This window comes from Falco rusticolus, chromosome 2 (genome assembly GCF_015220075.1).
Source record: "Falco rusticolus isolate bFalRus1 chromosome 2, bFalRus1.pri, whole genome shotgun sequence".
In the NCBI taxonomy this organism is placed as follows: domain Eukaryota; kingdom Metazoa; phylum Chordata; class Aves; order Falconiformes; family Falconidae; genus Falco; species Falco rusticolus.
The window spans coordinates 30,812,786-30,835,425 of record NC_051188.1 but is presented as its reverse complement, the minus strand read 5'-3'; the positions used below and the strand labels follow the sequence as shown (position 1 = coordinate 30,835,425).

Here is a 22,640-nt window from a genome sequence, read left to right as displayed (position 1 = left end):
GAGTTTCCAGAGGTATGTTTGGTACTGTTTTGGGGTGGCTGATATAGCTGATTTGAGTGTTAATAGAATAGTTCAGGTGGAAGGGACCTAGAACAACCATCTCGTGCCACTGAGGTATGTGGAGTGGAGCGCAGTGGAGGGGATAAAAAGAAACGTGCAGTACAGCTATCCAAGGGCCTTTCTGCTTCATTGACCTGTGCTTCATGTCTCACCTTGATGTCCCCAGGTGCAGGACAGCGTTCAGTCTCCTGCTGCCAGGGGTTTGTCAGCGGTGGGCAACAGCTGAGGGACAGCTACAGGCAGCTGGAGCCTGTGTGCGGGCACCCTGTGATTCTGCACTGGCCTCCGTTGCCTCCAGCTGGCCGTAAGGGAAAAGCTGTGAGGTGTAAGCAGCAGATTGCATAGCGGTGGCTCAGGAGACGACAAGTAGTGGGACATTATCTATGTTCAGATGTCTTGCAGGGACTGTGGGCCACTGCAGTGAAAGACCCAAGGCCCGTACGTTATAAGGCTGCATGTAGAAATATAAAGCCCTGAGTCCTCTAGTACAGAAAATCCCCCCGTGCCTCCCATCTAAATATTGGCTGGTTTAGTCTGAAAAGTGTAAGTTATTAGCAACAGGAGAAAAATGCTTCCAGGGCTGACTTGCAAGGCTGTTGAGGTCAGATGTCCCAGACAGGTTTAGATAGCGAAGGAAGGAGTGGTGTTTACCGTATTCTTTTGCAGTTCATTACCTGCATATTGTCTCCACGTAATGGTGTCCAAGATTTACGTAGTGTCTGCTTAATTTCTAATTCCCTGAAGAAGGGGCACGCAATTAGAGAAGTGTTCATACCAGGAGTAGCTCATACTAGTATATCTCTCTTACCTGCAAACACTCAATAAAGGAGGAGAGGAAAGCCAGATGACTTCTGCTTAGTCATGAAGAGTATCTCACCATAAGTGATTGCTTTGGGTTAATCTTAAACTACTTGATAATCCAAAACAGATGGAATCTCAAGAAGGTTCAAGTTTCCTAATACAGTTAGAGAATGTATTTTTTTTGAAAAGTGTTAAAATGTAGGGAATTGAAAAATATGGCATGAGTAAAGCTTATGCAAAAAAGAAATTCTAGCTTGGTAAATAAGAATAAAAACCTTTGAAAAAATGTTTGTTTATAAATATTTGCATAATGCAACTTGGTTTCCTCCAGTTATTTGCCATGTTTTTTTGTTTTGTTCTTACCTTCCCCCACAGGTAGTACATTTCATTACAGGGCTTGTCTGCTCTTTGGAAAGTCAGGCCTGTATTTATCCAGTCTTTCCTCGTTCTCCTGACTGCTCTAGGAATCAGGATTTCAGTATGATATTTAAAGGAACTGAGCAATTGAATACAGAATAGCTTGAATTTATTTTAGTTTTACTTGTCACAGAGCTTTTGTGAGGAAAACTGCCTTGCATAAGTTCTCTGAAGAAAAGAATCTTAAATGCATCTGACCTTTATTTGACTTTGGAGGCTGTATTGAATGAATGTGAAGGATTCTGTTTCTTAGTACCTGAAGATAATATATCACTCCTTTGCTAGTCGTTGTGAATACATTTATTGCTTTTGCATAGCTAGCTGATTTAGTCATCTGTGCTTGAAGAGGAAGATGAAACTTTTCTAGGTCATCCTTTCTTTTAACAAAAAAAGCATAAGCACGCAAAATAAAGGGTGGAAAAAAGTTGAAGGTTCCTCTCAATAATTCTTAGTTTTGAAAAGGGGCAAGTGTTCATACTGAGTAAATCATGTGGAAAGTACTTCCTTTTCCTTAAATCTTTATTGTTGAACCCTGAAGGGAGAAGCGCCGTTTATCCACTCAAATATTATTTACCAGTGAGGTTATGGTGCTTCCAGATGCAGATTATGTGGAGATCAGTTCAGAATATGTTAATAATACTACATAGTTTTTATTAACAGAATAGAAATATACTGTATAATATTCTTTTTCTACTGTAGAACATTTGTGCTTCATCTCACTGCAGTATTTTGGGCACTATTTTAATTTCACAACTTTATTTAAAGGGAACTGAAATTATTTTAGACTCAAAGATGTCTATAGCCTTTGCTTAATTTTTAGCATAGTTGTATAAATAAGATATAAACTTTGGCATGGTTAAAATCTGTTTCCAGGAAGTGGTGGAGTCACCATCTTGGGAAGTATTTAAAAGATGCGTAGATGTGGTGCTTAGGGAAACGATTTAGTAGTGGACTTGGCAGTGTTAGGTTAACAACTGGACTCAATTTTAAAAGGTCCTTTCCACAGAATCTAAATGATTCTGTGATTCTACAAAAGAGATAGTTACCAGCCAGCCTGGGATTCATGCTCAGTCTTTTCCATAGTTCTGTCAAACTGGTCTCTCTTGTGGCAAGCCAAAAAAGTAATTGTTTTGAATATCAAATTTGAAAATCAAATGAATTTGAGTTGTTTTGAAGGTTGTGTGAACAAATTCCGGGATCTGAACTTCCCTTAGAGAAAGCCCTGTCAACTGCCATGTCATGTATTTGACTAAAGTGTTGCTGCTTACTGGAGTATGTTGAGAAGAAACAAGGAAGAGCAAGGTTTTCAGCTTAAGCAAATCAGATACAAAGTCTATCAACTTTCGTGGTCTATTTTAAGAGTGATATAGCTGTAATATCTGAAATGCATTTGTTTCTGGGAACAGCATGACTTAGGTTTGGTGGATTTTTTGCTGGCTCATTTAAGAAAGCAAACACCTATGGAGTATCCGCCTTTGCTATTTGTGTCTGCAAAGCAACCCCAGTTCTGTTTCCCCTCCTCTCATGAGCTTGCATTCTGCTCATAAGCTGTGAATGGGGAGGAACAAGCAAAGTATTAGATTTCTTTCATAATGCTGCATAGAGAATATGCTTCCTGCAAATGCCTTTTCACATGTACAGTAGGTGAAAGAGTGGGGAGCGTACACGTTCTAAATCCTCCCATTAGGCATACTTAAAATAGTTTGGGCCGTGCTACAAAATACCACTTCTGCAAGCCAGCCTTTGGTGGGATGTCAGAGAAGAGGTGTGTGAAGCCCTTCTGCTTTGTCAAGCTTCAGCTGCCCAATACTGAAGTAATGAAAGGGTCTTGTTCTGCTTCACGGGAGTTGCAGACCAAATGCAACCTTGTCCAAAGATGAGGCAGTACATGCCAGCCCTGTATGGCAGGTTAGAGAAAGCACAGCCACACTTTCCTGGTTAGCTCTGCAGAGGGTAAAAAGCTCCATTGTTAACTTGTTAACTCATCCAAATGAGTGCCAGGAGTCCAAGGGATATTAATTCCTCTTTGGACTGCAGTTTTCAAAGGTTGTGTGGTAGCTTTTGCTGTTAACAGGGATGAGAGGCAGCTGCACCAATTTCCACAACCCCCACAACAGCCCAGAACAGAATGGGGAGTTGCACTGTGGTGGGCTATAAAGGAGTAATTCACAGTCTGATTTGCTCAGTTAGCTACAACTGTGGTTTTTTGGTGTTTGTTTATGTGTGAGGGACAAACAGATATTGAACCAAAGTAATGATTGCACTACAGCTGTTGACGCTGTAGCCTTATTTGATTGTATTGCTCTTTAACACTTGCTATCCTAATCAGTATTTGTATTTTTCAAAGGAGAAAGAAACACCAGTATTGATTTCTGTTGCGATTTAGAGTTGTAGTGTGGTTTGGAGTGTTAATGACTGATGCAAGATAAAGATGGCTCTACAAGGCTACCTCTCTTAATGGTTAAAATTTGATTAGTAGACAAGCGTGCTTTGCTTTATTCATAACTTCTTCCCTGTAGCATTGCCTAAACTGTGCTTCATAATGCTTCTCCTTTATCAGCTCCCTCTTCTCTGTGGGTTTTTTTTTGTCAATTAAACATCTGCAGTGAAATCTACAGTACTGTTTCATCACGTGTCGAATTAACATGACTCAGGGTTTGCAACAAGTATTTGTCGACTAACTATGCAGTTAATATTTATACTCAGATACCTCATCCCACACCAAAGACTTCTGTTGGTTTTAAATTATGCAGGTCATTGTGGCAGAAATGCCTTTCTGAGGAAAATCATGTATTCCCAAAGAATACATTTTATTGCATAAATATGACAAACTCACTGAGCTGGATTAACAGCAGACCTATTTTGATTGTGCAGCAGGGAGAAAAATATTAAACAGGTATGTTTAAGTTGGACTTGGCAGTGTTAGGTTTATGGTTGGACTTGATGATCTTAAATTTAGATTTCTAATCTAAATGATTCTATGATTTGCTTAAAAAGTGTTAGACAAATCCAGGTCAGTCTAAAGCTGTAAGAAGTTACAGGTAAGCAAGTACTCCTTAGTGCTTTGGTGTGGTACAAGCTTAACTATGCAGTCTCCTGGTCTTTGATTGTACAAGGACACAATGGAGCTCACCATACTCAAGTGCTTAGTGCCCATTTTCTCACATGCAGTGTACGATTTTAAATGAGGTTTCTGTGCTCCTTGTAAGGAGGAATTAAGCATCTAGGAATGGGAGTTGATGTATTTTCCTGTGGTATGTATCCTTCTCAGTAGTGTTTTCTGTTGTTTATGTCTGAAGTCCTACACCTCTCCTGGAGGGTAGGTGTCTATATGCAATTTGAAGTCTTGTCTTTGATTTCGATGTCTTAAGTCATTTCCTTTAAATCTGGACGAAGTAGGAATGGTGATGCCATCAACATTTTATACAGTGGGGTACTGGATAAATACTTTACTGTTGTATTAAAAGAATGACGCTAAAACCTTGTTGAAGGACCGGGTATCGGGACTGCATCTGTTCTACTGGCCTCTAAGGGACAATAGTTCAGGCTTGAGTATTGCCCCACCATCATCAGTGGTGTTCTGTTGGTAACGTGTTCCCTGGCATGTTTTGGCATGTGTCAGCAGTCCTCTGGACAAGGCCTAGGCAAAATTTGGGGCATGATGCAGCTCAGGGACTATTTTCAACTGCTGGCATGGATTAGAAGTTGAGAACGTTCAGCTGTGTGGGTGCAAGCTGTGCTTTGCTGCTTGGCCTCAAGGCCTTGGGACCGGCCGTGGCTTGTTGTGTTACCAGCTACAGATGTAGTTGTGGGTTCAGCCACGAGTGACTTCAGCGCTGGCAAATGAGTCACACGTTCCTTTACTGTCTTTGCTGTAGGCTCCAGGAGCTGTATGTGTTTCTGCACAGCAGCCGGTTTCTCTTTGAATGGCTAGTGTATGTCAGACATACTCTTTTCATACCTACTACATTTGGCTTTCCTTAGATATGGGAATACCTAATTTGTGAATGGGGGACAGCCTTAGGCACAAAAAAACGCTCAGCTTATCCAGAATGGTATTTGCAAACACGGTCACTGGCAGAATAAGAACTACATAGGGGACTTCACCGGTGTAAAGACAGGCAGCTCAGGAATTGCAGGCATCGGATTGCTCTTGCAGACATCACTTATGTCCTGTGATCTTCTGGATTTTAGGCACCTAGTATCTGGTCTCAGCATGGAGGTTGCTGTGGACCAAGATTTTTAATGTGGAATTTTATAGGGTTTTTCATACAGGGGAAAAAGTGTGCTAAGGGTCACCGAACTATGCCATTTCACATGCTTGCCATGCTCCTTTCAAAGAAGGAGTGTTAGGATGGTGCAGCTTTAACCTTAAAGGAGGAACCGAGAATTGATTTGAGGTTTTCTGTCTGTACATACTAAATATATTTCTGCTTGCATTGTGAGTGTGTTCCAGAAGCGTGTGTGATGAGAGGGAGGTCACTGCTACCACTGCTGCTTGGCGTGATAGTGCTAAAGGATCACACTGGTTCTGCTGTGTGTGCTCTTTTTTTTTTTTTTTTTTTTTTTTTTTTTTTTTTTTTTAGGTCATGAATTAGCTCTGACACTTCAGTTGCCACAGCTGTGGCTGGTAAGCCTTCTGTGATTTTTGCCTTTATCATACAAGGCACATTCTTAGAAGTCTGTAAGATGGTTGCCTTTTGGGTATTTGTGAATACACCATATAATACCATATAAATACAAACATATTTATGTATGTTTATATGCTTTTTTAGTTTGAGCATATATAGACACACACACTTTTTCAATAAATGCATAAATAAAATACATGAGTGTTTCTCCCATGCCCTTGTACTCCTGAAGAGTTTCCTTTTATGAAAATCATGCTGTGCTTTTTGAAGCTTGAAACTTTTATCTGAATGATAATCTTCGCTGTCTGCACCATCACTTTGAAAATCTTCCCTGCCACTCCTATTTATCGTGAGGATGACTCAAGCTGTTTTTCAGGCTTGGGTGTTACAATCCAAGCAAATCCTCTAGGCTGCTGGAAGAGAAACCAGAACACGTAAAGCTGAGGTCCTGTGTTTCCTGCTTTTGTCTGTGTTGGCAATGTATTCACTTCTTGGTAGGCACGCACTAAGTGTACAAAACACTCGCTAGGGTTGTAAGGTATTGGCTGTGTTAGCACAGTATTAATGGATTTATCTGTTGCAGGTAGACCCAAGTCAGCCCAACCCTTAAGATGCTATTTTGGTTCAAGTACAAACACGACTGAAGGGATTACCTAAGGCACAGCAACTATGTGGAGTTTTCATTCTGTGAAATTTGGATGCCGATTTTGATTAAGGATTTAAGTTTTCCTCTACTTCATCTACTGCTTTAAAGTAGAGTTTCTCTTAGTAGGGGAATGTGAGTCCTGCATTGTTGGACTTCTATAAAATAGGTATTTAGGCTCCCTCTATACTTGAAACAGCTGTACTTCCAATAAGCAATTAATTCTATTTAATTTGTTATTATGTATTTTACAGTGTGATGATTCGCTTTTTCAAGATACCTCTCTCCACTGACTGTAGAGAGCATCTGTCTCAATGACAAAACTAAACTAGATGTATAATGTTTGTGAGTTAAGGTTAGTAGAAGTGAATCGTATGATTAATATTAGTTTTCATAACGATGTTTCCCCCTTCCTTTCAGCATTAAGGGGACATTAGCAAGAGGAAGTTAATTACACCTTGCTTTGCTTTAGGTGGTTACTGGTGCTATGTGTTTCACTTACAGTCACTGTTGTGGTTTCTGTTTATGTAGAGGTCTCGTACTGTTACCAGCATGGCTACAGAAGCTGAGGATGTGTCATGATCTCTCTGGCCATGGATGTACAGCTGTAAATGGGGATCTGGATTTTAGAGCTTGTGCTCAGTGGAGCTTCCAGCTTTGTTGGTGTAGTGTGAAGATATCGTGCCTGTGTCTACATTGGTCCCAAGTACAAAGTTAGCCACAGAAATAAGACTTGTTTAACGTGATATACTTTTTTTTTAGTCCTTTTTTTCTTAAGTTTGCCCTAATTATTAGTAACATTTTAACAAAACCCAGTGAAATAGTGTTTTGTGAATGCCTGGTTTTCAGGTTTTTGTTATATTGTCCAATGTTTTGTTGGTCATACCACAGTGGGATGGGATTATGCTCTCTTAAGTTTGCAGTTTTTTAAATCATTGTAGTGAAGCAAAACTGGTGAAATTACTAGAATGGAGTTTTGTTTTGTTTTGTTTGGAGTTAGTTTTGATCTTGCTTATTTTGTCTGAGCCACAGTCCCAAATAACTGTCGTAAGCTTTTATTGCTCTTTCTATCCTTATTGCTGTGTTATTTGACCCATTCTGTAGTTAAGTTTTCTGTGGAAGAAGGAATTGGCTTCTGTTAGGAAGCAAAGTAGGTGCCAAACAAATAGTCTAATGTGGAGGTTTTTTTGCAGCTATATGCTCAGTTTTCAAGCTCTTAAGGGTTTAACAGTATCTTGTCAAACTCAAAACTGCCAAATTATATGTCCTTGGCAGTGGGTTTTTGTCTCTCTGCTCCATTTTCTCTGAGTTACTGCATGCATAAATGCATGGGGTTTGGTTTGTTTTGGTTTCTTACTATTTTTTTTTGTAGCCTAAATAAGTGCTTTTGTGCCTGCTTTTATACTGTATAAATGTACAGTATTTCAGTTATATGTTCGTATCACTGAATAAATGTCTTACTCCGGTAATAAAAAGTCCTTGTCAGGGATGAGAATCTTCCTGTTTACAACTGTTGAGTAGCCATAGTGTTCACAGTCCTCCAGAAAGTGAATCCCTCTAGGTTTTGTTGAAGCTCTTCCTTTGGGTTGGGTTTGCTTGTCAGAATGGGTTAGATGCAGACAGGTAGGTGCCTGTGGTACGGCTGAGTGCTGTGCCACTAACGCCTGGATCTGTGTGCATCGTGTTCACCTGAACCCCTGAGCAGAGACTTTGGGGCCACCCAGTTAGTCTGAACTTGGCTTAGTTAAGTACCTGAACTGTCATCGCCCTGTCCTTCCCATTTGGGAGTTAGCCTGCCCAGAACAGAGCCTGTGCTTGGCATGCTCTGTCTGTGCCTGTTGCACCTTCCAGCAGCTTAGAGGAACTCACAGATCTTGTCTGCTAGTTGGGAGTGGTTTTGTTTTGGTTTGGTTTTTTTTGCACTTACCCACCCACAGGAGCATGTGAAACACAATGTGAGTGTGCAGTATATATGGGAAGGTTTCTTTCACACCTGAGAAGTGTTAAAAAACTTCAGTAAGGGAGTAGACAAAGAGGTTTGTTTTTTTTTATTTTTTTGAAAGGTGTTTTTGTTGGGGCTGAAAAGGCAGATATTTCAGTACTTGCTATACCATCCGTATTCTCAGTTTCATGTATTGCTATATACTTAACAAATTTCTCCATTAAGAAATACCTGCAACGCTGTGGGTACTTTTTGCATTACTTCATAAAAGCATCAGTTTTATTCTAGATACTTTCAACTTTAGTCAAGTGTAGTTCTTGTTGCTGTGATGAATAGTAAATTTTTTGCAATGCAGTATTGCTTCTTAGTGGCCAGGAGCATCTTCAGTTTTTATTACATTAATATCTGCTTTTAGAAAGTACTTACCAGGATGAACTTCCAAAAATTAGTAGATCTAATGTTGCATAATTTTACAGAAGGGTGAAGACTTGCAACTAATGTGTACAATTGACTTCCTTTCATAAAGCAGCAATTTTTGCAGAATTCATTTGAAAAGCAGAAGAGTTTTCATGCGAGATAAGCTTGATAATATTCCCAAGATAACAGCATTAATCTTGCATACCTCCTATTACTAGCATTGTTATTTAAGATTAAGGCAGCAATTCAGTGTTTGAAAAAAGGGGGGTTAGGGCAAATCTTAAAGCTATGTGTGCGGAAAAGTGTTCTTTTATCTCTTCAGGAAAAGACAGGAACTTCTTGTTAGAGGCTGGCCTTTGCTTGTGCTTAAACTGTAGAAAACTTACCCCTTCTTAGTGCAGGACAGCTTTTAGTTTTGTTATAACTGGAGTGAACAAGACTGCTTGTTAAATTAGGAATAATAATTTAAAATCTAAATGCTTAGTTCTGGAATTTTTAGTTTTCCAACAGTGTGGTAAGACCAGATTATATGTGCAGTGTTCTTTTCATTTGTTTTAATTTTGTGGTAAGTTCAGTTTTCTTACAGGAAAAACTGGGCTTACTTTTTAAGTAGTTGTGTAACAGGAACTGGATGGGGGGGAGGTGAAAAATGTGAAAGGCTTCAGTGTCAAAGCAGGATTAGAACAGACTTCTCCATCCAGCTTCTTGCAGAAGTATTAGACTGTGCAAGTATATCTTTCTGAATTTGTATTCATTTTAAATGAGCTCTACTGAATATGTTTGAAAATGTGCTAATTCAGTGTTTGTCAATTGCATTTATACAATGTTTTTCAGCACTCTGATAATCGGATAACAAATGCAGCCCAGACATTTGCAACTTCTAGATGTAGAATTTTTCTTGTTTGCATTTTGTCTTAGCTCTTGAAATGTATCCTCTTTCATTTGTCAGTGATGCTCAAATACCAGTAACCCTGAGGTATAAATGGTAATGGTCTAGCAACAAAGGGAACTTGTCAGGATTTACGAGTCTACCCAGGTACAAGAACCTTACAGTATTACATTTACTGCTGGAAAAATATGAAAAATCACTCTTCATTGATAAAACTCTTAGAAAATAAAAGAATAAGTAATTCTAGAGGATACTATGCTCAAGTAGAATTTTCAAAGTTACCGATCTCAAAGTGAACCTTGCTGGGTTTGTTGCAATTTTAGCTGAATTCTTTATGTAATTCTGAAAATGTCATCTTTGGCAAAGATGCTGGTTGAAATTACAAATTAAAATCACTTTCTCATTGGCAAGGGGTGGTGGAAGACACTATAATCATGAGTGATATGGAAAGGCTGAGTGTCAATCAAGTGTTACTTGCCTCTTCCAAAAGAAATGAAGATGGAGCAATGAAACTAGTGGATTTGAAACAGGAGGTTTTGTTTTATTTTTTTCGTTTTGCTTCCCACACACACACATGCAATGTGAACTTTTTACTGCAGAATACTGTGGATGTTAAAAAGTTTACGTGCATTCAAAGGGAGACGGGACAAGCTCACAGAAGAAAAATTTTAGTGTTGCCGAAATCACACACACATCTGACAAAGAAAGTCCTGAGATACAGCTGAAGTGGGACAGCACTTGGACAGGAGAAAGCCCTGTATGCTCTCCTGCTGTTATCTTCTTCCCCAGGCATCCAGCCTTGGCCACTGTTGGAGGCAGGATTGTAGATTAGCTGAATGTTTGGAATCTGATCCAGTAAAACCATTCATATCTTTTACCTGATCTCGGGAGCTCTCTTTCAGTCTTTGCATTCCTATGACTGAGGTTACTTTCTTAAGAAATTGAAGTTTGGAGGCCGATTTCAGTTAAGGGTTTCACCTGCCTGAAGTGCAATTCAAACCTGTGTGGTTTTTTTTAAGCACTTTTAGATGAAAAATATAGAAGATATATTTGACCTAGTATTGGTATTTCTTTAAATGTCAAGTCATGTATACTGAATGAAACAAACTTTGACTTGCGTTCTGTTCCTGAGAAAGCCAGAAATTAAAATTTCAAGTCGAACATAAAAACTATAAAACGGGAAATCTTTTGCTTTTAAAGTAATGGTATGTTGAGGTAAATCAGAGATGGTGATAGAAAGTTGGTTTCTTTTTCCTTGTCTTTTGAAAGTGCTGGTTAATTATGTAGTTATCAATGGCTGCCTATCCTGCTTTAGATGAGAAAAATGCTTAGAATCAACTACATTTCCACTGCTTTTATTTTTATGGTAAGTGTACAGTATCTGCACTCTGTAGATGAAGAAACCAGACTACAAAGAACAAATTCGTAACTAAAACTGAACTCCTAACCCCCTCTGCATAGGCATATGAGTAAAAATAATGTACTTTTAGGGAAGTACTGGATGCAACAATTCACATGCTCAGGAGCTCTGATAATATAAGCCTTTTTTATTTGAGATGCCTGGACACGACTTAGGAGCATATCCCCTCATCTAAATTTAAATGTTGGCATAAGCTCGTACCAGAGAGACAGAAGAGTTGATACTAACGGCAGGAGCAGAGCGAAAGGAGTGCAACTGTTCAGGAATGTTCCAGTGAAAGCATTGCTTCATCCACAGCTCTCCAGGATAATCCTGCTGCAGAACCAGAAAAGGTGGAGAAAACCTTGTCCAGTCCTGAATAGCTGGTAGCTTGGCTTTATAGTGGCTTGTTGTGGGAGGTACAGGTTCGCTCCCCCTCTTCTGAATCAGTCTGATCAGGAATTTCTCAAGTAATGGTCAGATTCTCTAAATTACAGATGTTGCTTTTTTGGCTGTGTTCTTTTTTGCTGGGGCTTTTTTTTGTTTTGTTTTTTGTTTTTCCTTTTGTGGAAAGAGTGAAGTATGTTTAATAATTAAAAATACGAAGCTTCCTCAAACAGTTTCAAGGTATCAAGCTGTTAACTGGTTGGAAAGCTATTGCACTGAGTAGCTTCTGCTTTTTGCAGTAGTGTAGTGCAACAGTCCTAGAGAGCGAGCGCCAAGCAGAAAGAGCTACTCTCCATGCTTCCCCAGGCTCTTTGAGCTAATACACCAAGGAAAGCCTAGTTTAAAAGGGGGTACCCATACATGTGACTATCTGCTTGTTCTACTTTTAAGCCAGTGATTATTTTTCATTTTTCTGGAGTTTTGTAATCTCAGAAGGAGTAGCTTCTGTTTACCAGGGTGAAGCTCCGGGGTGCTTGCTGCCGTAATACAGAGGTGTTGCTGAACAAGTTGTCACTCAGACAAGTAACAGCTTTGATAAGCTTGGGAAGAGTAGTAGCCTAGAAAGAGCCCAGCAGTGACATGAAGAACTTTTAGTCTCAAAGTCTTTAGAGGGAGTCTTCTATTAAACAGGCTTTTTAGAGATAGATGCATTGAGATGTCAGAGATGAGTGCCTGGCTTTTGAACTTTGGAATTGTCAGTGACGTAGGATTTGTCAGTGGCATACGGAAAATGTAAAGAGTTTCTATTCATGCTGAGAGTTTCATGTGTTTTTCTGAAGTCTGATATGAATCAGAAGAGTTTAGGATGCCCAGCTTAGATAACTGTCTATTTTCAGATACAATGCAGACACTGACTACTATCCTTGTAGCTTAAGCTCATGCTATTTGAATTTCCTTTCATAGGTTGTGTGCATAAAAATTTAGCATGCTGTTAAATTTAAAATCCAGTTGGCATTAGTTTCTAGCAGTCTTTGAGTAACTCAGGTTTCCTGTAGTAGTAAGCAGTGTACAGTTGATTTATAACAATTAAGCAAAAGCTTTGCAAACTTTGAAACTCACAGGTAACATGCCATGTATTCTGACAGCACAATATGCATTTCCTCCAACATTGATTCATGCTTCTGTATGCTGCTCTGAAGTAAAAATGCCTCAGTGCTCTATCTGTGTTGCAGATGACTACTTTAAATCCAAAGTGCAAATTAATTTTTAACTCCATTTTCATTCTTGACTCACTCCATTGTTTTTGAGGAGGAAAAAACCAACACTGCTTACTTTTACCCTTTAAATATTTATTTTATTTTGCTGTAATGTTAATTTTGAGGAAAATGTACACAGTGTTCTAATAGCTGGGAAACATACATAGCAGGACGTTTTAAAGCACTTTTCTCTATATATTCTGGTTTGTAACAGTAATGTACGTAGATTGTTCCTTTTACATGGCTTTGACTTTTCCAAGTGTCTTGATTGATTTTGCCACCACATAGCCCCAGGTAGTTTATTTTTAATACCTTATAAAGTTTGCAAGAAAATAGCATTTGAAATTTTCAATGCTCATGTTAAAAATGTTTCTAGGACACAAAGACTTGAGAGGAAGTTTCATTCTAAAAATTACCATGTCTTTAATTTGTTTATGGGACATAAAAGAGTTTCCTAGAATTAATTGGGTTGATACAGATGCTCATTGATAGTTAGCGAAGGTCACGTTTTTCTAAGAAACTACCACTTTGAGATTGAATTCCCTTATTTGGAGGATGTTATTTTGCTCAGAAGTTGTGCTAAGTCGAAGAGCTTCTCACAAAAGAGTTTAATAAAGTGTTACTGTACCTAAAGCACTAACTTCAGTCATCAAAGGTTATTTGGTTATAATTACACAGACATCTGAGACAGAGGTGAGAAGAAAAACCAGTTTGTCTGAGTTGTTTGCAGATGCCCTCAACTACCAGAAGATTTAATTGCTTTATGGGGGCCAGGCTTGTGCAGAGAAAATGTATTTTATCAGATAAACCTGGGAGAAATGAAGTTGTGTAGCCCAGTCATCAAAGCCTCATATGAACGTAATAGTTCCTAAGAAGGAAGCTGCAAGGAGAAAAGACAGGAGGGAAGGGTAAGACAGAGGAAACTCCGGAGCAGGCACAGTAGCTGAGGCGGTATGAACGAAGTGGTGCTGTTTTCCTCAGCAGCTGGAACCTGCAGTGTAAACCAGGTAGTTTCACCCCCATCCTCAGTAACTTGGAAACAGACATCATTATTACAAATTAGCAGTTGTTTTAACTTTAGAAAAAAAACCCACCTACTTTTTCATCTATGTTTGATTTGATAGACAGTCTTTAGACTTTGGTTAATCTATTCCAACCCCGAAAGTTCATTTTTAACATACAACCTGTCAGAAAAGACATTTGACATAAATTCTTAAAACACTTTTTCTGTGTACTGTTATGCCTGACACTTTTACACTCATAAACTTTTCTGATGTGAAGGAAGCGTAACATTTACATATCAGAACATATTTCCACGGCTGAAGAAATGTGCAGGCTTCTAATTCCAGTTTAGTCCCAGTAGTCTTTTAATACAGTTTATATTGTAGAGTCACTGTCAAATATTTTCATCTTTATGGTCTGAAGGCTGTGTTGAATGAAGTTTTCAGAAACTGGCCTTTCAGAGAATCTGATGTCCCGTGGCCTAGTGGTCCGGTTCTTTTTTATGGAATTTTGAATTGTATCTGATGTAAAATAGTAGACTATAGGGTCAAAACAGCAGTTTGAAACGGCAATGCACAGAGTGACGGGGTACATAGTCCTGACTGCAGTTACCACTGAACAGTTAATCCAGGTCTGTGTTCTCATAAGGGAGTAAAGTATTAAGGTAATGTTATAAGGCACAAAGCAGAAGCAGAATATCACCAAATGGACAAAAATCATTTTGAGTACCTTTTTCTTGCTTAATTTATTCCGACTTAATGTAAGAGGTTTATTCAAAGTCCGTAAGACCATGGTGGAGCAGGTCACGTTCAAGATGAGTGGAATAAAAAACCCAACTATTTCAATGAAGATAACAATTCGAGATAGGTAGGTTTTCCATGTGTCCTCTGAAAAGTTTTCAAAACATGTTCTTTGTTCAGTATTATTGCGGCGGTTTGTAGACTGGAAAAAGCTTGCTGGTGTGCTGCCTGCTAACACTGTTATCCATACTGCAGCGCAGACAATTTTTGCATTCCTTTTGGTTCGGAGAGTCTTAGATCGAAAAGGGTGTACTATAGCCAAAAAGCGATCTACACTTATGCAAGTCAGAAATAAAATGCTCCCGTACATATTTGTATAAAAGAGGGTGACAGAAATCTTGCAAAGAATGTCTCCAAAAGGCCAGTTTCTCGCTACAAAGTAATAAATCCTGAAGGGTAATGTAAACACAAAAAGCAGATCTGATATTGCTAAATTCAGCATGTAAGTTGTAGTTTCATTTCGCACTTTTAAAGTACAAATAAAAATGTAGATAGCAACACAGTTTGCTATGAGGCCAAGAACAAACACCATACTAAAGATACATCCATATAAAGTATATTTAAAGGAGTCCTCAGTGGAGCAATTAGAGCTTACCATTATAATGGTATATTTAAAAAGTCCTGTGATTTGGAGGTTTCTCTAGTATTTTTATCGCAACTTTTTTTAAATTCCAGAAGAACTTGCAGATGTATTTGAACCCTGTGCTTTAGTAAGTTTGTTGCAGGGTAAAGCTTCAGAGGAGAAACATAATCTCTGTGGCAGGGGAGTACATCTCCAGCAGTGATCACCAGGAGGTCGCTCCTCTCTTCCCAGTGGTGTTTGTAATCACATAGCCAGGCTTCAAAAGTCAAAACCCATATAATTTGTGGCAGATGAGGTCATCCCAAAGCTTGCTTAGCTCCCTTTGCTCCCTCAGTTCGATGAAGCTGTTGTAGAACTTTCTGCCTTGTTCACGGCTGCGGATCATGGTGTTGGAGTTTTGTCGGTGGGGTACGGATGCTTCGGATGCTTTAGAAAACGCTCTCCCCGATGCCACGCAGGGTCGGCACTTGGGTTTCTCCCTCAGCCTTCTTTCTGTGAAACGAGCTTTTTGGCTGCTCCGAGCGCTGGCTGGCTGGCCGGCCGGCCCCACGGGGTGGGAAGCAAGCTGCTTGTGAGGGCAGAAATTAAATTCCAGAGCGTGTTTGTTCCTGCAGAGCACGGCCCCGGCGTCCCGCGCCCCTGCAGCCTCTCGCCAGCCCGGCTCCTTCTGGGGAGGAGAGGAGAGAGCTCAGGCAATTTGTAGCGTGACATCACGGGAGGAAGAGGATGGGCTGGCTGAAGGATGGTTTCAGTTCAGTTTGTTTGCCTTGCCCGGTCTGATAGCGTGTCTGCTGGGGCTGTACCTTGCAGGCTGCAGGCAGTCACCAGCAGAGCGCTGCTGCTGCAGCCTCCTGTTAACTCTTTCCGAACTCCCTGGAAGGGCCTTGTCGGCAGTGCTGGAGTCCAAAAACTTCATCACAAAAATCTTTTTTCTTCAGTTGTGAGGAGACTTTCCAGTGTCTGAAATTCCCCTTTGGCTTTGGAGATAGTAGTGTCATTTTACATATTATGTGGGACTGAACTAACGTTAAGTTTTTTGACAGATACCTTTGCTCACAATGCAGAACATTTTATTCACCAGCAATCAGCTGAGTGGTTCTATCTCAATTCCCTCAGTTACACCTCAGGAGGGACAAAATAACATTGATAGGTAATTAAATAAATTTGCAAAATAATTGCTGAAAGAGAGAAGCATAAATATTATGAACCTGTGGGTTGCTTTTGGATGTTCCCAGGACTGAGATGCGTTGCAGTGGGAGGAGAAAATTTTAACTCGTTCCATATTAGAAAGCATATTCCAGGGTGTACTTCTAATCAGAAAGATGGTTCTTTTTTTTAAAAAAAAATCTTCAAATTGTTTTTGTTAAATTTTGTGGTAAAAAAAGTATTTTCTTCAATAGGTAAGCACAGAATTATTATACCAAAATAAATACTGTGCTATGCAGTTGTTTCTCGTGATTTAAAGGGGGCCAATTACTGCACATATACAAACTACTCCCATTGGTCACTGATTAATGAAACAAAATGATGTTGCAACTAATTAAATTAAATAAATATAAAAAAAGAAGCTCTTATTGCCTTTAGGGGCAGATACAAGATAAATCTTTGTTTAGACAGATTCATTTATTTAACAACAGCTTGGGTAGACTCACTTCTGGCATCAAAACCAGTCTATTTCTAAGTCTTAGAATAACAAATCTCTTCGTATCTGACTGGGTGGCATGGTTCTTTTGAACTAGATTTTAATCAGTTGTACCTAAGCAAGGCTCTGGGCAAAACCTTTCTAGTCTGCTGTAAAGAAGAGTAAATAATAGCTCTTCACACGTTTTTGGTGTAGTTTCTTAGTGTAAGGTATGTCAGACAAAAATCAGAAACATGCAGAAGTGGGTCTTGCTTATTTTATTTCAAGTTTTCTTGGTTTCTTCTGTGAATCTCTTTTCACCTTAATTTTGTGGTGAAATCAAGCAGCTTCACTTCAGTAGGCTAGAACCACAAGAAAACTTTTTGACTGTTTCTGAAATTCATGCTCAACTGTGAAGTGTAGTGCATTTTCCACTTGAAGGCAACAAGAAATGAAAATGTGAGCATGGCAGAGTCTCTTGTGTGTCCAGCTTAACTTGTACCTTAGCATCAAGTTGCCTTACCTGGCTTTCATCAGAAAAGCAGTCATAACATGTGGTTAACTTCTGTGTCTATTCCCGGCAGCCTTGCATGATAAAAGGGGTTTTCCTGCAAGAGTCCTTGAGTTCTGCATTGCACTGTCGAGCTCTGAGCTCTGTTTTCCTGCTCCAGCTTCGTTTGCACAGGAAAATTGTGTGGGGCAGGCTCAGTTACTGGAGTGAAAATCCCTGAAGTACAGAAATTTGACATTGCATGTCAAAACCTCAATCAATAATTCACCTTTAGAGAGTGAAACTAATGGAAGTGTGTCTCTCATATTCTTTAGTACTTGAATTTCCATTTGGGCAAAGGTGTGGGTGCATAGAGACAGAGCAGGGATGTCTGACCAGGGACGCTGTCCATTTTACCACGGTAAATGTGCTTTAGAGCAATTGTAAAGGTGTGTCCTCAGCCTTCATTTTGTCCGTTAGAACCCCTGCCTTGCTGTGGCCCTGTTGTTGCTCCTGTTACGAACTTAGGCACTACTTGGAGCTGTATTTTAGGGGCTTGGGTATTTGCTTGTATTGCCTTTAGGACCTTCTTTTGCCCCTGCAGCTTTTTGGTGCAGAACGGTACATGCACTTTACAGTAAGCGAAGAACCAAGTGATATTTGTGTACTTCCAGAAATAGCATTGAACTGCAGGGTTTTTCCAGATGCAGAAGAAAATTTGAAAACTGCAAGTTGACAGGTTTTTACTTTGTATCGCGTTTCAGTGAGGGGGTATATGTCTGAGCAGGCAGTCTGAGTCATTTTAGTGCGAAAGCGTGAATGGCAAAGGTGAACTGCATACCCGTTTTCTTGAATTTGATGTGCCTGAATGTTATCGAGCAGTGTTTTAATTTGTGTGAACCGCTCAGAGTTGAAGAACCTGCGTTAGTGCACCGCGAGCCGTGGGAGCTGAGAGCAGCCTCCCTTCTGGCCGGGCTCCTGCGTGGGTAGAGAGGAAACCTCATCGCATGCTTTCCTTTCGTGGGATCATCTTTCAAGATGTTGGGTTCTGTGCTGTCAGATTTGGGAAAGCCGTTGGTAAGCCCCAACACTGTAAAAAGTTAAAAGAAGAGGAAGAATTGACGTGATAATGACCTTGCTTATGCTCCTTCACCACCAGCAGATTTTCCTTTGTGATGAGGAGGGGCTGTAGGCAGGAGGAAGCAGCTGCAGGGAGGGACCTGTACACTGAGGGTTGTTTTTTCTCCAAAGGAAACAAAGCTGCCACTGCAGGGAAATGCTGTGTTAAGTCTGTCTGCCTTTCTCCATCAGAGACGGGAATGAGTTAGGATCTGTCATTTGTTGCTAGTGCTAAATGAGCAAAGACTGTATCAACAGGTTTCTTGTGGCTCCTGGGCTCCTTAAAGCTGAGAGCTGATGAGATGCTTGAAATCATCTTTCACTTCAGCAGCGAACAGATTTTGTACACTCCTTCAGTCAGTTCCCACTTAATTCTGCTTGTATTAATTTAGATATCCAGGTTTAGATATCTAGGACTCTTTACACCCTTGAGTGATCTTGGATTTGTGTGGCAAACCTATTCCTGCATTGAACAGGGGGTCAGGAGGAAAAGTCCTTACAACTCTCACAGTGTGCTAATAAAGCAGCTGTAGGATGCTCTGCCAACCCACAGCTGCTGCTTTCTCCTACCCCTCAATGCCACAGAGTTACAGAGCTGGGTACTTGCTGTCACCTAGGACACTGGGGCAGGGTCCCTTAAATTCCGAAGTCCAAGTTGAGTGCTGACGAAATATTTCCACTGAAACAACACAAGTACTGGAAGGCTTTCCAAACCTTTGGAGTTATTTTGGCCAGTGTTTTGTGTTCCTCTGGCACTACCCTAGTCTTCAGTGCTGGAATCAAACAGAATTGTAATCAAAGGTGAAATGAATTTTGAACTTGTTCTTTCGTACTGCATTTAGTCTGGCACTGATGATACTACTAAAAGCTCTTACTTTAGAGGAAAAAGCCAACTTCAACATTAATAACATAATAAATTCTTACAATGCTTCCAAAGCCAGAGTATGCACTGTTAAAAGAAGGTTGTCAAATGCGCAGAACACTGTATATAACTCCGTTATTCTATAACTAATATTACTGCTTTTAGAAGCATGGCTATCATGGTACAGGCATTTGTTCTTGCTCCGGTTAAGCAAGCTTAGGCAAAAGAGCTCAACAAGTGCTACTGTTTCAGTAAGACAAATCCTGTCAGGACAATGTTTTCTTTGCACTAAATGTTATTACTTATTCAACCATTTTCATGAGTTTTAGCATTTTTAGTCTGTTTACTGGAGTTTCTCTTTGAGCATGTGTATGTACAGGAAGGAATTTATTATGGTTGAGAAGTAGGGCTGCGAGTCAGGAAGTTGTTTCTGGCTGCGCCACAGATTTTCTGTTCCAATCCTGGCAAAGTTTTCTATGACTTTGTGCTTTTAGCTTCCCTTCATGTAAGAGGTTGTTCACTTCCTCACCGGGGTGTGAGGCCACCTTAAATGTTAAATATAGGTTGAAGTCGTGGATGGAGAACCCTTTATTAAATAGGATATTGAGATAATTACAGTGGCTAGTGAATGCCATAAAAATGTAGGAAGATTAACACTTTGTATTTTTAGATTAGATTCTTGCCAAGCAAAAGGACCCTATTGAGAGACTTCATTTAATTCAACTCCGTAAGTCTATGGGGGAAGTAGGTGCAGAGAAAACAGAGCTGGGAACTTTGACCCTCTCAGCTACCTTCCAGGCACTGCCTTGCAGACACTCGTCAGTCACTGCGAGACTGCCCCTGGTAAGCGGCTTCCTGCCCTCTTAAAAAGGAGCGATGGTGTCCACTTACAGAGACAGTGTGAAGTAGTTAATGCACTGAAATTCTCTTTTTTTTTTTCCCCCCCCTTTAAAAGTTTCCAGCGTAGTAGGCAAGTCTTTAAATGAGCATTTTTAGACTTAGAGTGAATGGACTATTTTTATTTAGCCAGACTAATCCTGCAGAGCTATTGCATAGCCAGTTAAAGACTCCTCCGTATCAGGAAACTTGTTAATTTAATGCAAATAAAGATACATCTACAAATTGTAAGTAAAAGTTAAAAGGAAACTGTAAATATTTTCTGCTGAAAGTTTGACTGACCTAGAACCAGTCTTCCTGAGTAGTTTTTGTTTTACTAGCTATGTTTTAATACACAGCTGCCAAAAATCTTTCAAATATTAAAAAGTAATTAAAAAAGCCAAAAGCAAGAGAATCTAAAGTATTTGGGCTCTGAGTCTGTTAGGTTCTCTTAAGTCAAAATAGTTTCTCTATGTGTGTAATTGCTTAAAAAGGTAAAAGGGAGCTCAAAAGAAAATGAGAGGTCTTAATTCCTGTGCGTTTGAAATGCTTCTCTCTTCTCTTTATAATAGTTTCAATTTCCTTTATAGGAAACACAGCTGCTCCTCTCCTGCTTACTGCTCCTCTCCTGCTTGCAGGAAGAGGAAAAAATTTCTCTCCTTTTGTATAAATTCAGGCTGCTAGGGCCTTACACACACACACACACACACCCCCCCATAGCCTTGGATTCATGGAGGGAAGGGGTTTTAAACCCCACATACATTTATAGCAAAGGTATTTTATTTTTGCAGTCTCTCTAACTTGAAAACAATGGATTGCTTTGGTTCTTTGTCCTATTCACTGCACATATTATTAAGAACAATCATACTTTAAGAAATGCTACTTTTAGTCAAATTCTAGTTCTGAAACACATCTTCACAGTATTTGTGGTATGTTTGTGTGAGTAAGCAGTTTCTTTGAACTTGAATTAGTTCTATGAAGTCCCTTCATTGGTGTTTCCTATACTGTCCTTTATATACTTAGTATTACAAAGAGAAGTGGACTACAGACAATATGTTTTTACTTAAGGAATGCCATGTAAAAGCTGATATAGGTAGAAAGGAAAACCAAGATGTATTGGTGAATAATTTTCAAGCAACTAAGAGCCAAGTAAGTATATTCTGTTGCTTTCCTAGCTGGAACCCTCTCCTGTGAAGGGGAATTTCAGATCTGAAGTGCTGCTGTTGGGACTGTGTTCAGTTATCTCAGTATCCCTTAGCATAATATAATCCTTCAGCATACTTACAAGTCTACTTGAGGCTTTCTGAATACTCTGTAATTTACAGGACAAGTTCTTAAGAAAATGAGAAGATGGGAGAATCTTTAAAAATACTACTAATTTGACATTCTTTTTCTGCTTTCATTTTGATTTTGCACAAAAGTTTTTTTTGAAGCAGGGTTTTGGGAAAAGCTTTCCATGCACAGTGATGGAGAAAAGTGCAGAACTGTGTCCTGGAGTTTGTCATCCAAGTTCTGAAGATATTTTTAGAATATTTCATTTCAGAAAGTATTATATGTTCCCTCTGCTTACATTTTAGAGCTTGTTCTTGGCATTATTTGGTTTGTTGACCACAGTAGTTGAGACAGAGATTAAAAATATGGGATTCATTTTTTAAAGCACAATAGTTGCAAGTTTGAAAGTAGTTTTTGTTATAGCACAAACAGAAATGTGCGGTTTCTAATGGTAAAAGCAGCTTTGTGATCTCAAAGGTCCAGTTAATGCTAATGAACATGTTAGGTTTACCTGGAATTATGTAAAGGGTATCATGGAATATGCAGATTGGTTGTTTACATTGTAAATACACATGAGCAGTTACAGCAGTGTTTTAGGCCGCTAACAGATGACTGATAAATATTTGCATGAAGGTTCTTGAGTTACGTTTTTTATGTAACTTCTGGAAAGTCCCAGCAGCAGGTTTTGCTTACATTCTCAAATGTTTTGATGTGCAAAGTAAATTTTTCTGAGAACATGATTATAAAGGTATCCAGAGGGAGCAAGCAAGAATTGGGTAAGATGTTACCGCCACTTGTTATCTGATACATTTTAAAATGGTGACCCTCACCTCGCTCTAATATATGCAACAAGAACAGGTAAGAAATGCCACACCTACTTACCCCTCCCTGCAGCCTCAACTTTTAAATTCTTCATTTTCTGTAGTTATGAACAGCGTGTGTGTATGTGCGTTAGGGGTTGCTGATTTAAGCCTCTGACCCTTTATACCAGGGGTCCTCACACTTTTTAACCAGGGGGCCGGCGCGTGGATGCAGTGGCAGGCAGCCATCTGCGGCTGCTTGGTTTCCCCCCCCAACCCCCGGCGGGGGGGTCTGTAAATACTGGGGGCCAGATTGAGGACCCTGGGGGGCTGTATCCAGCCCACGGGCCGTAGTTTGAGGACCCCTGCTTTA

The 22,640-nt window shown here is 39.7% G+C and overlaps 2 protein-coding genes across 5 annotated transcripts in view; one reads left to right on the top strand and one right to left on the bottom strand.

The window, feature by feature from the left end:
- The window catches only part of RB1 (RB transcriptional corepressor 1), an 82,216-nt gene that overhangs the window by 32,696 nt on the left and 26,880 nt on the right, over positions 1 to 22,640 (top strand). The window lies entirely within an intron of this gene.
- On the bottom strand, positions 12,919 to 15,918 carry LPAR6 (lysophosphatidic acid receptor 6). Its single transcript, XM_037375955.1, has one exon. It carries the CDS (start codon positions 15,240 to 15,242, stop codon positions 14,220 to 14,222), a length of 1,023 nt encoding a protein of 340 aa, XP_037231852.1. The 5' UTR covers positions 15,243 to 15,918; the 3' UTR covers positions 12,919 to 14,219.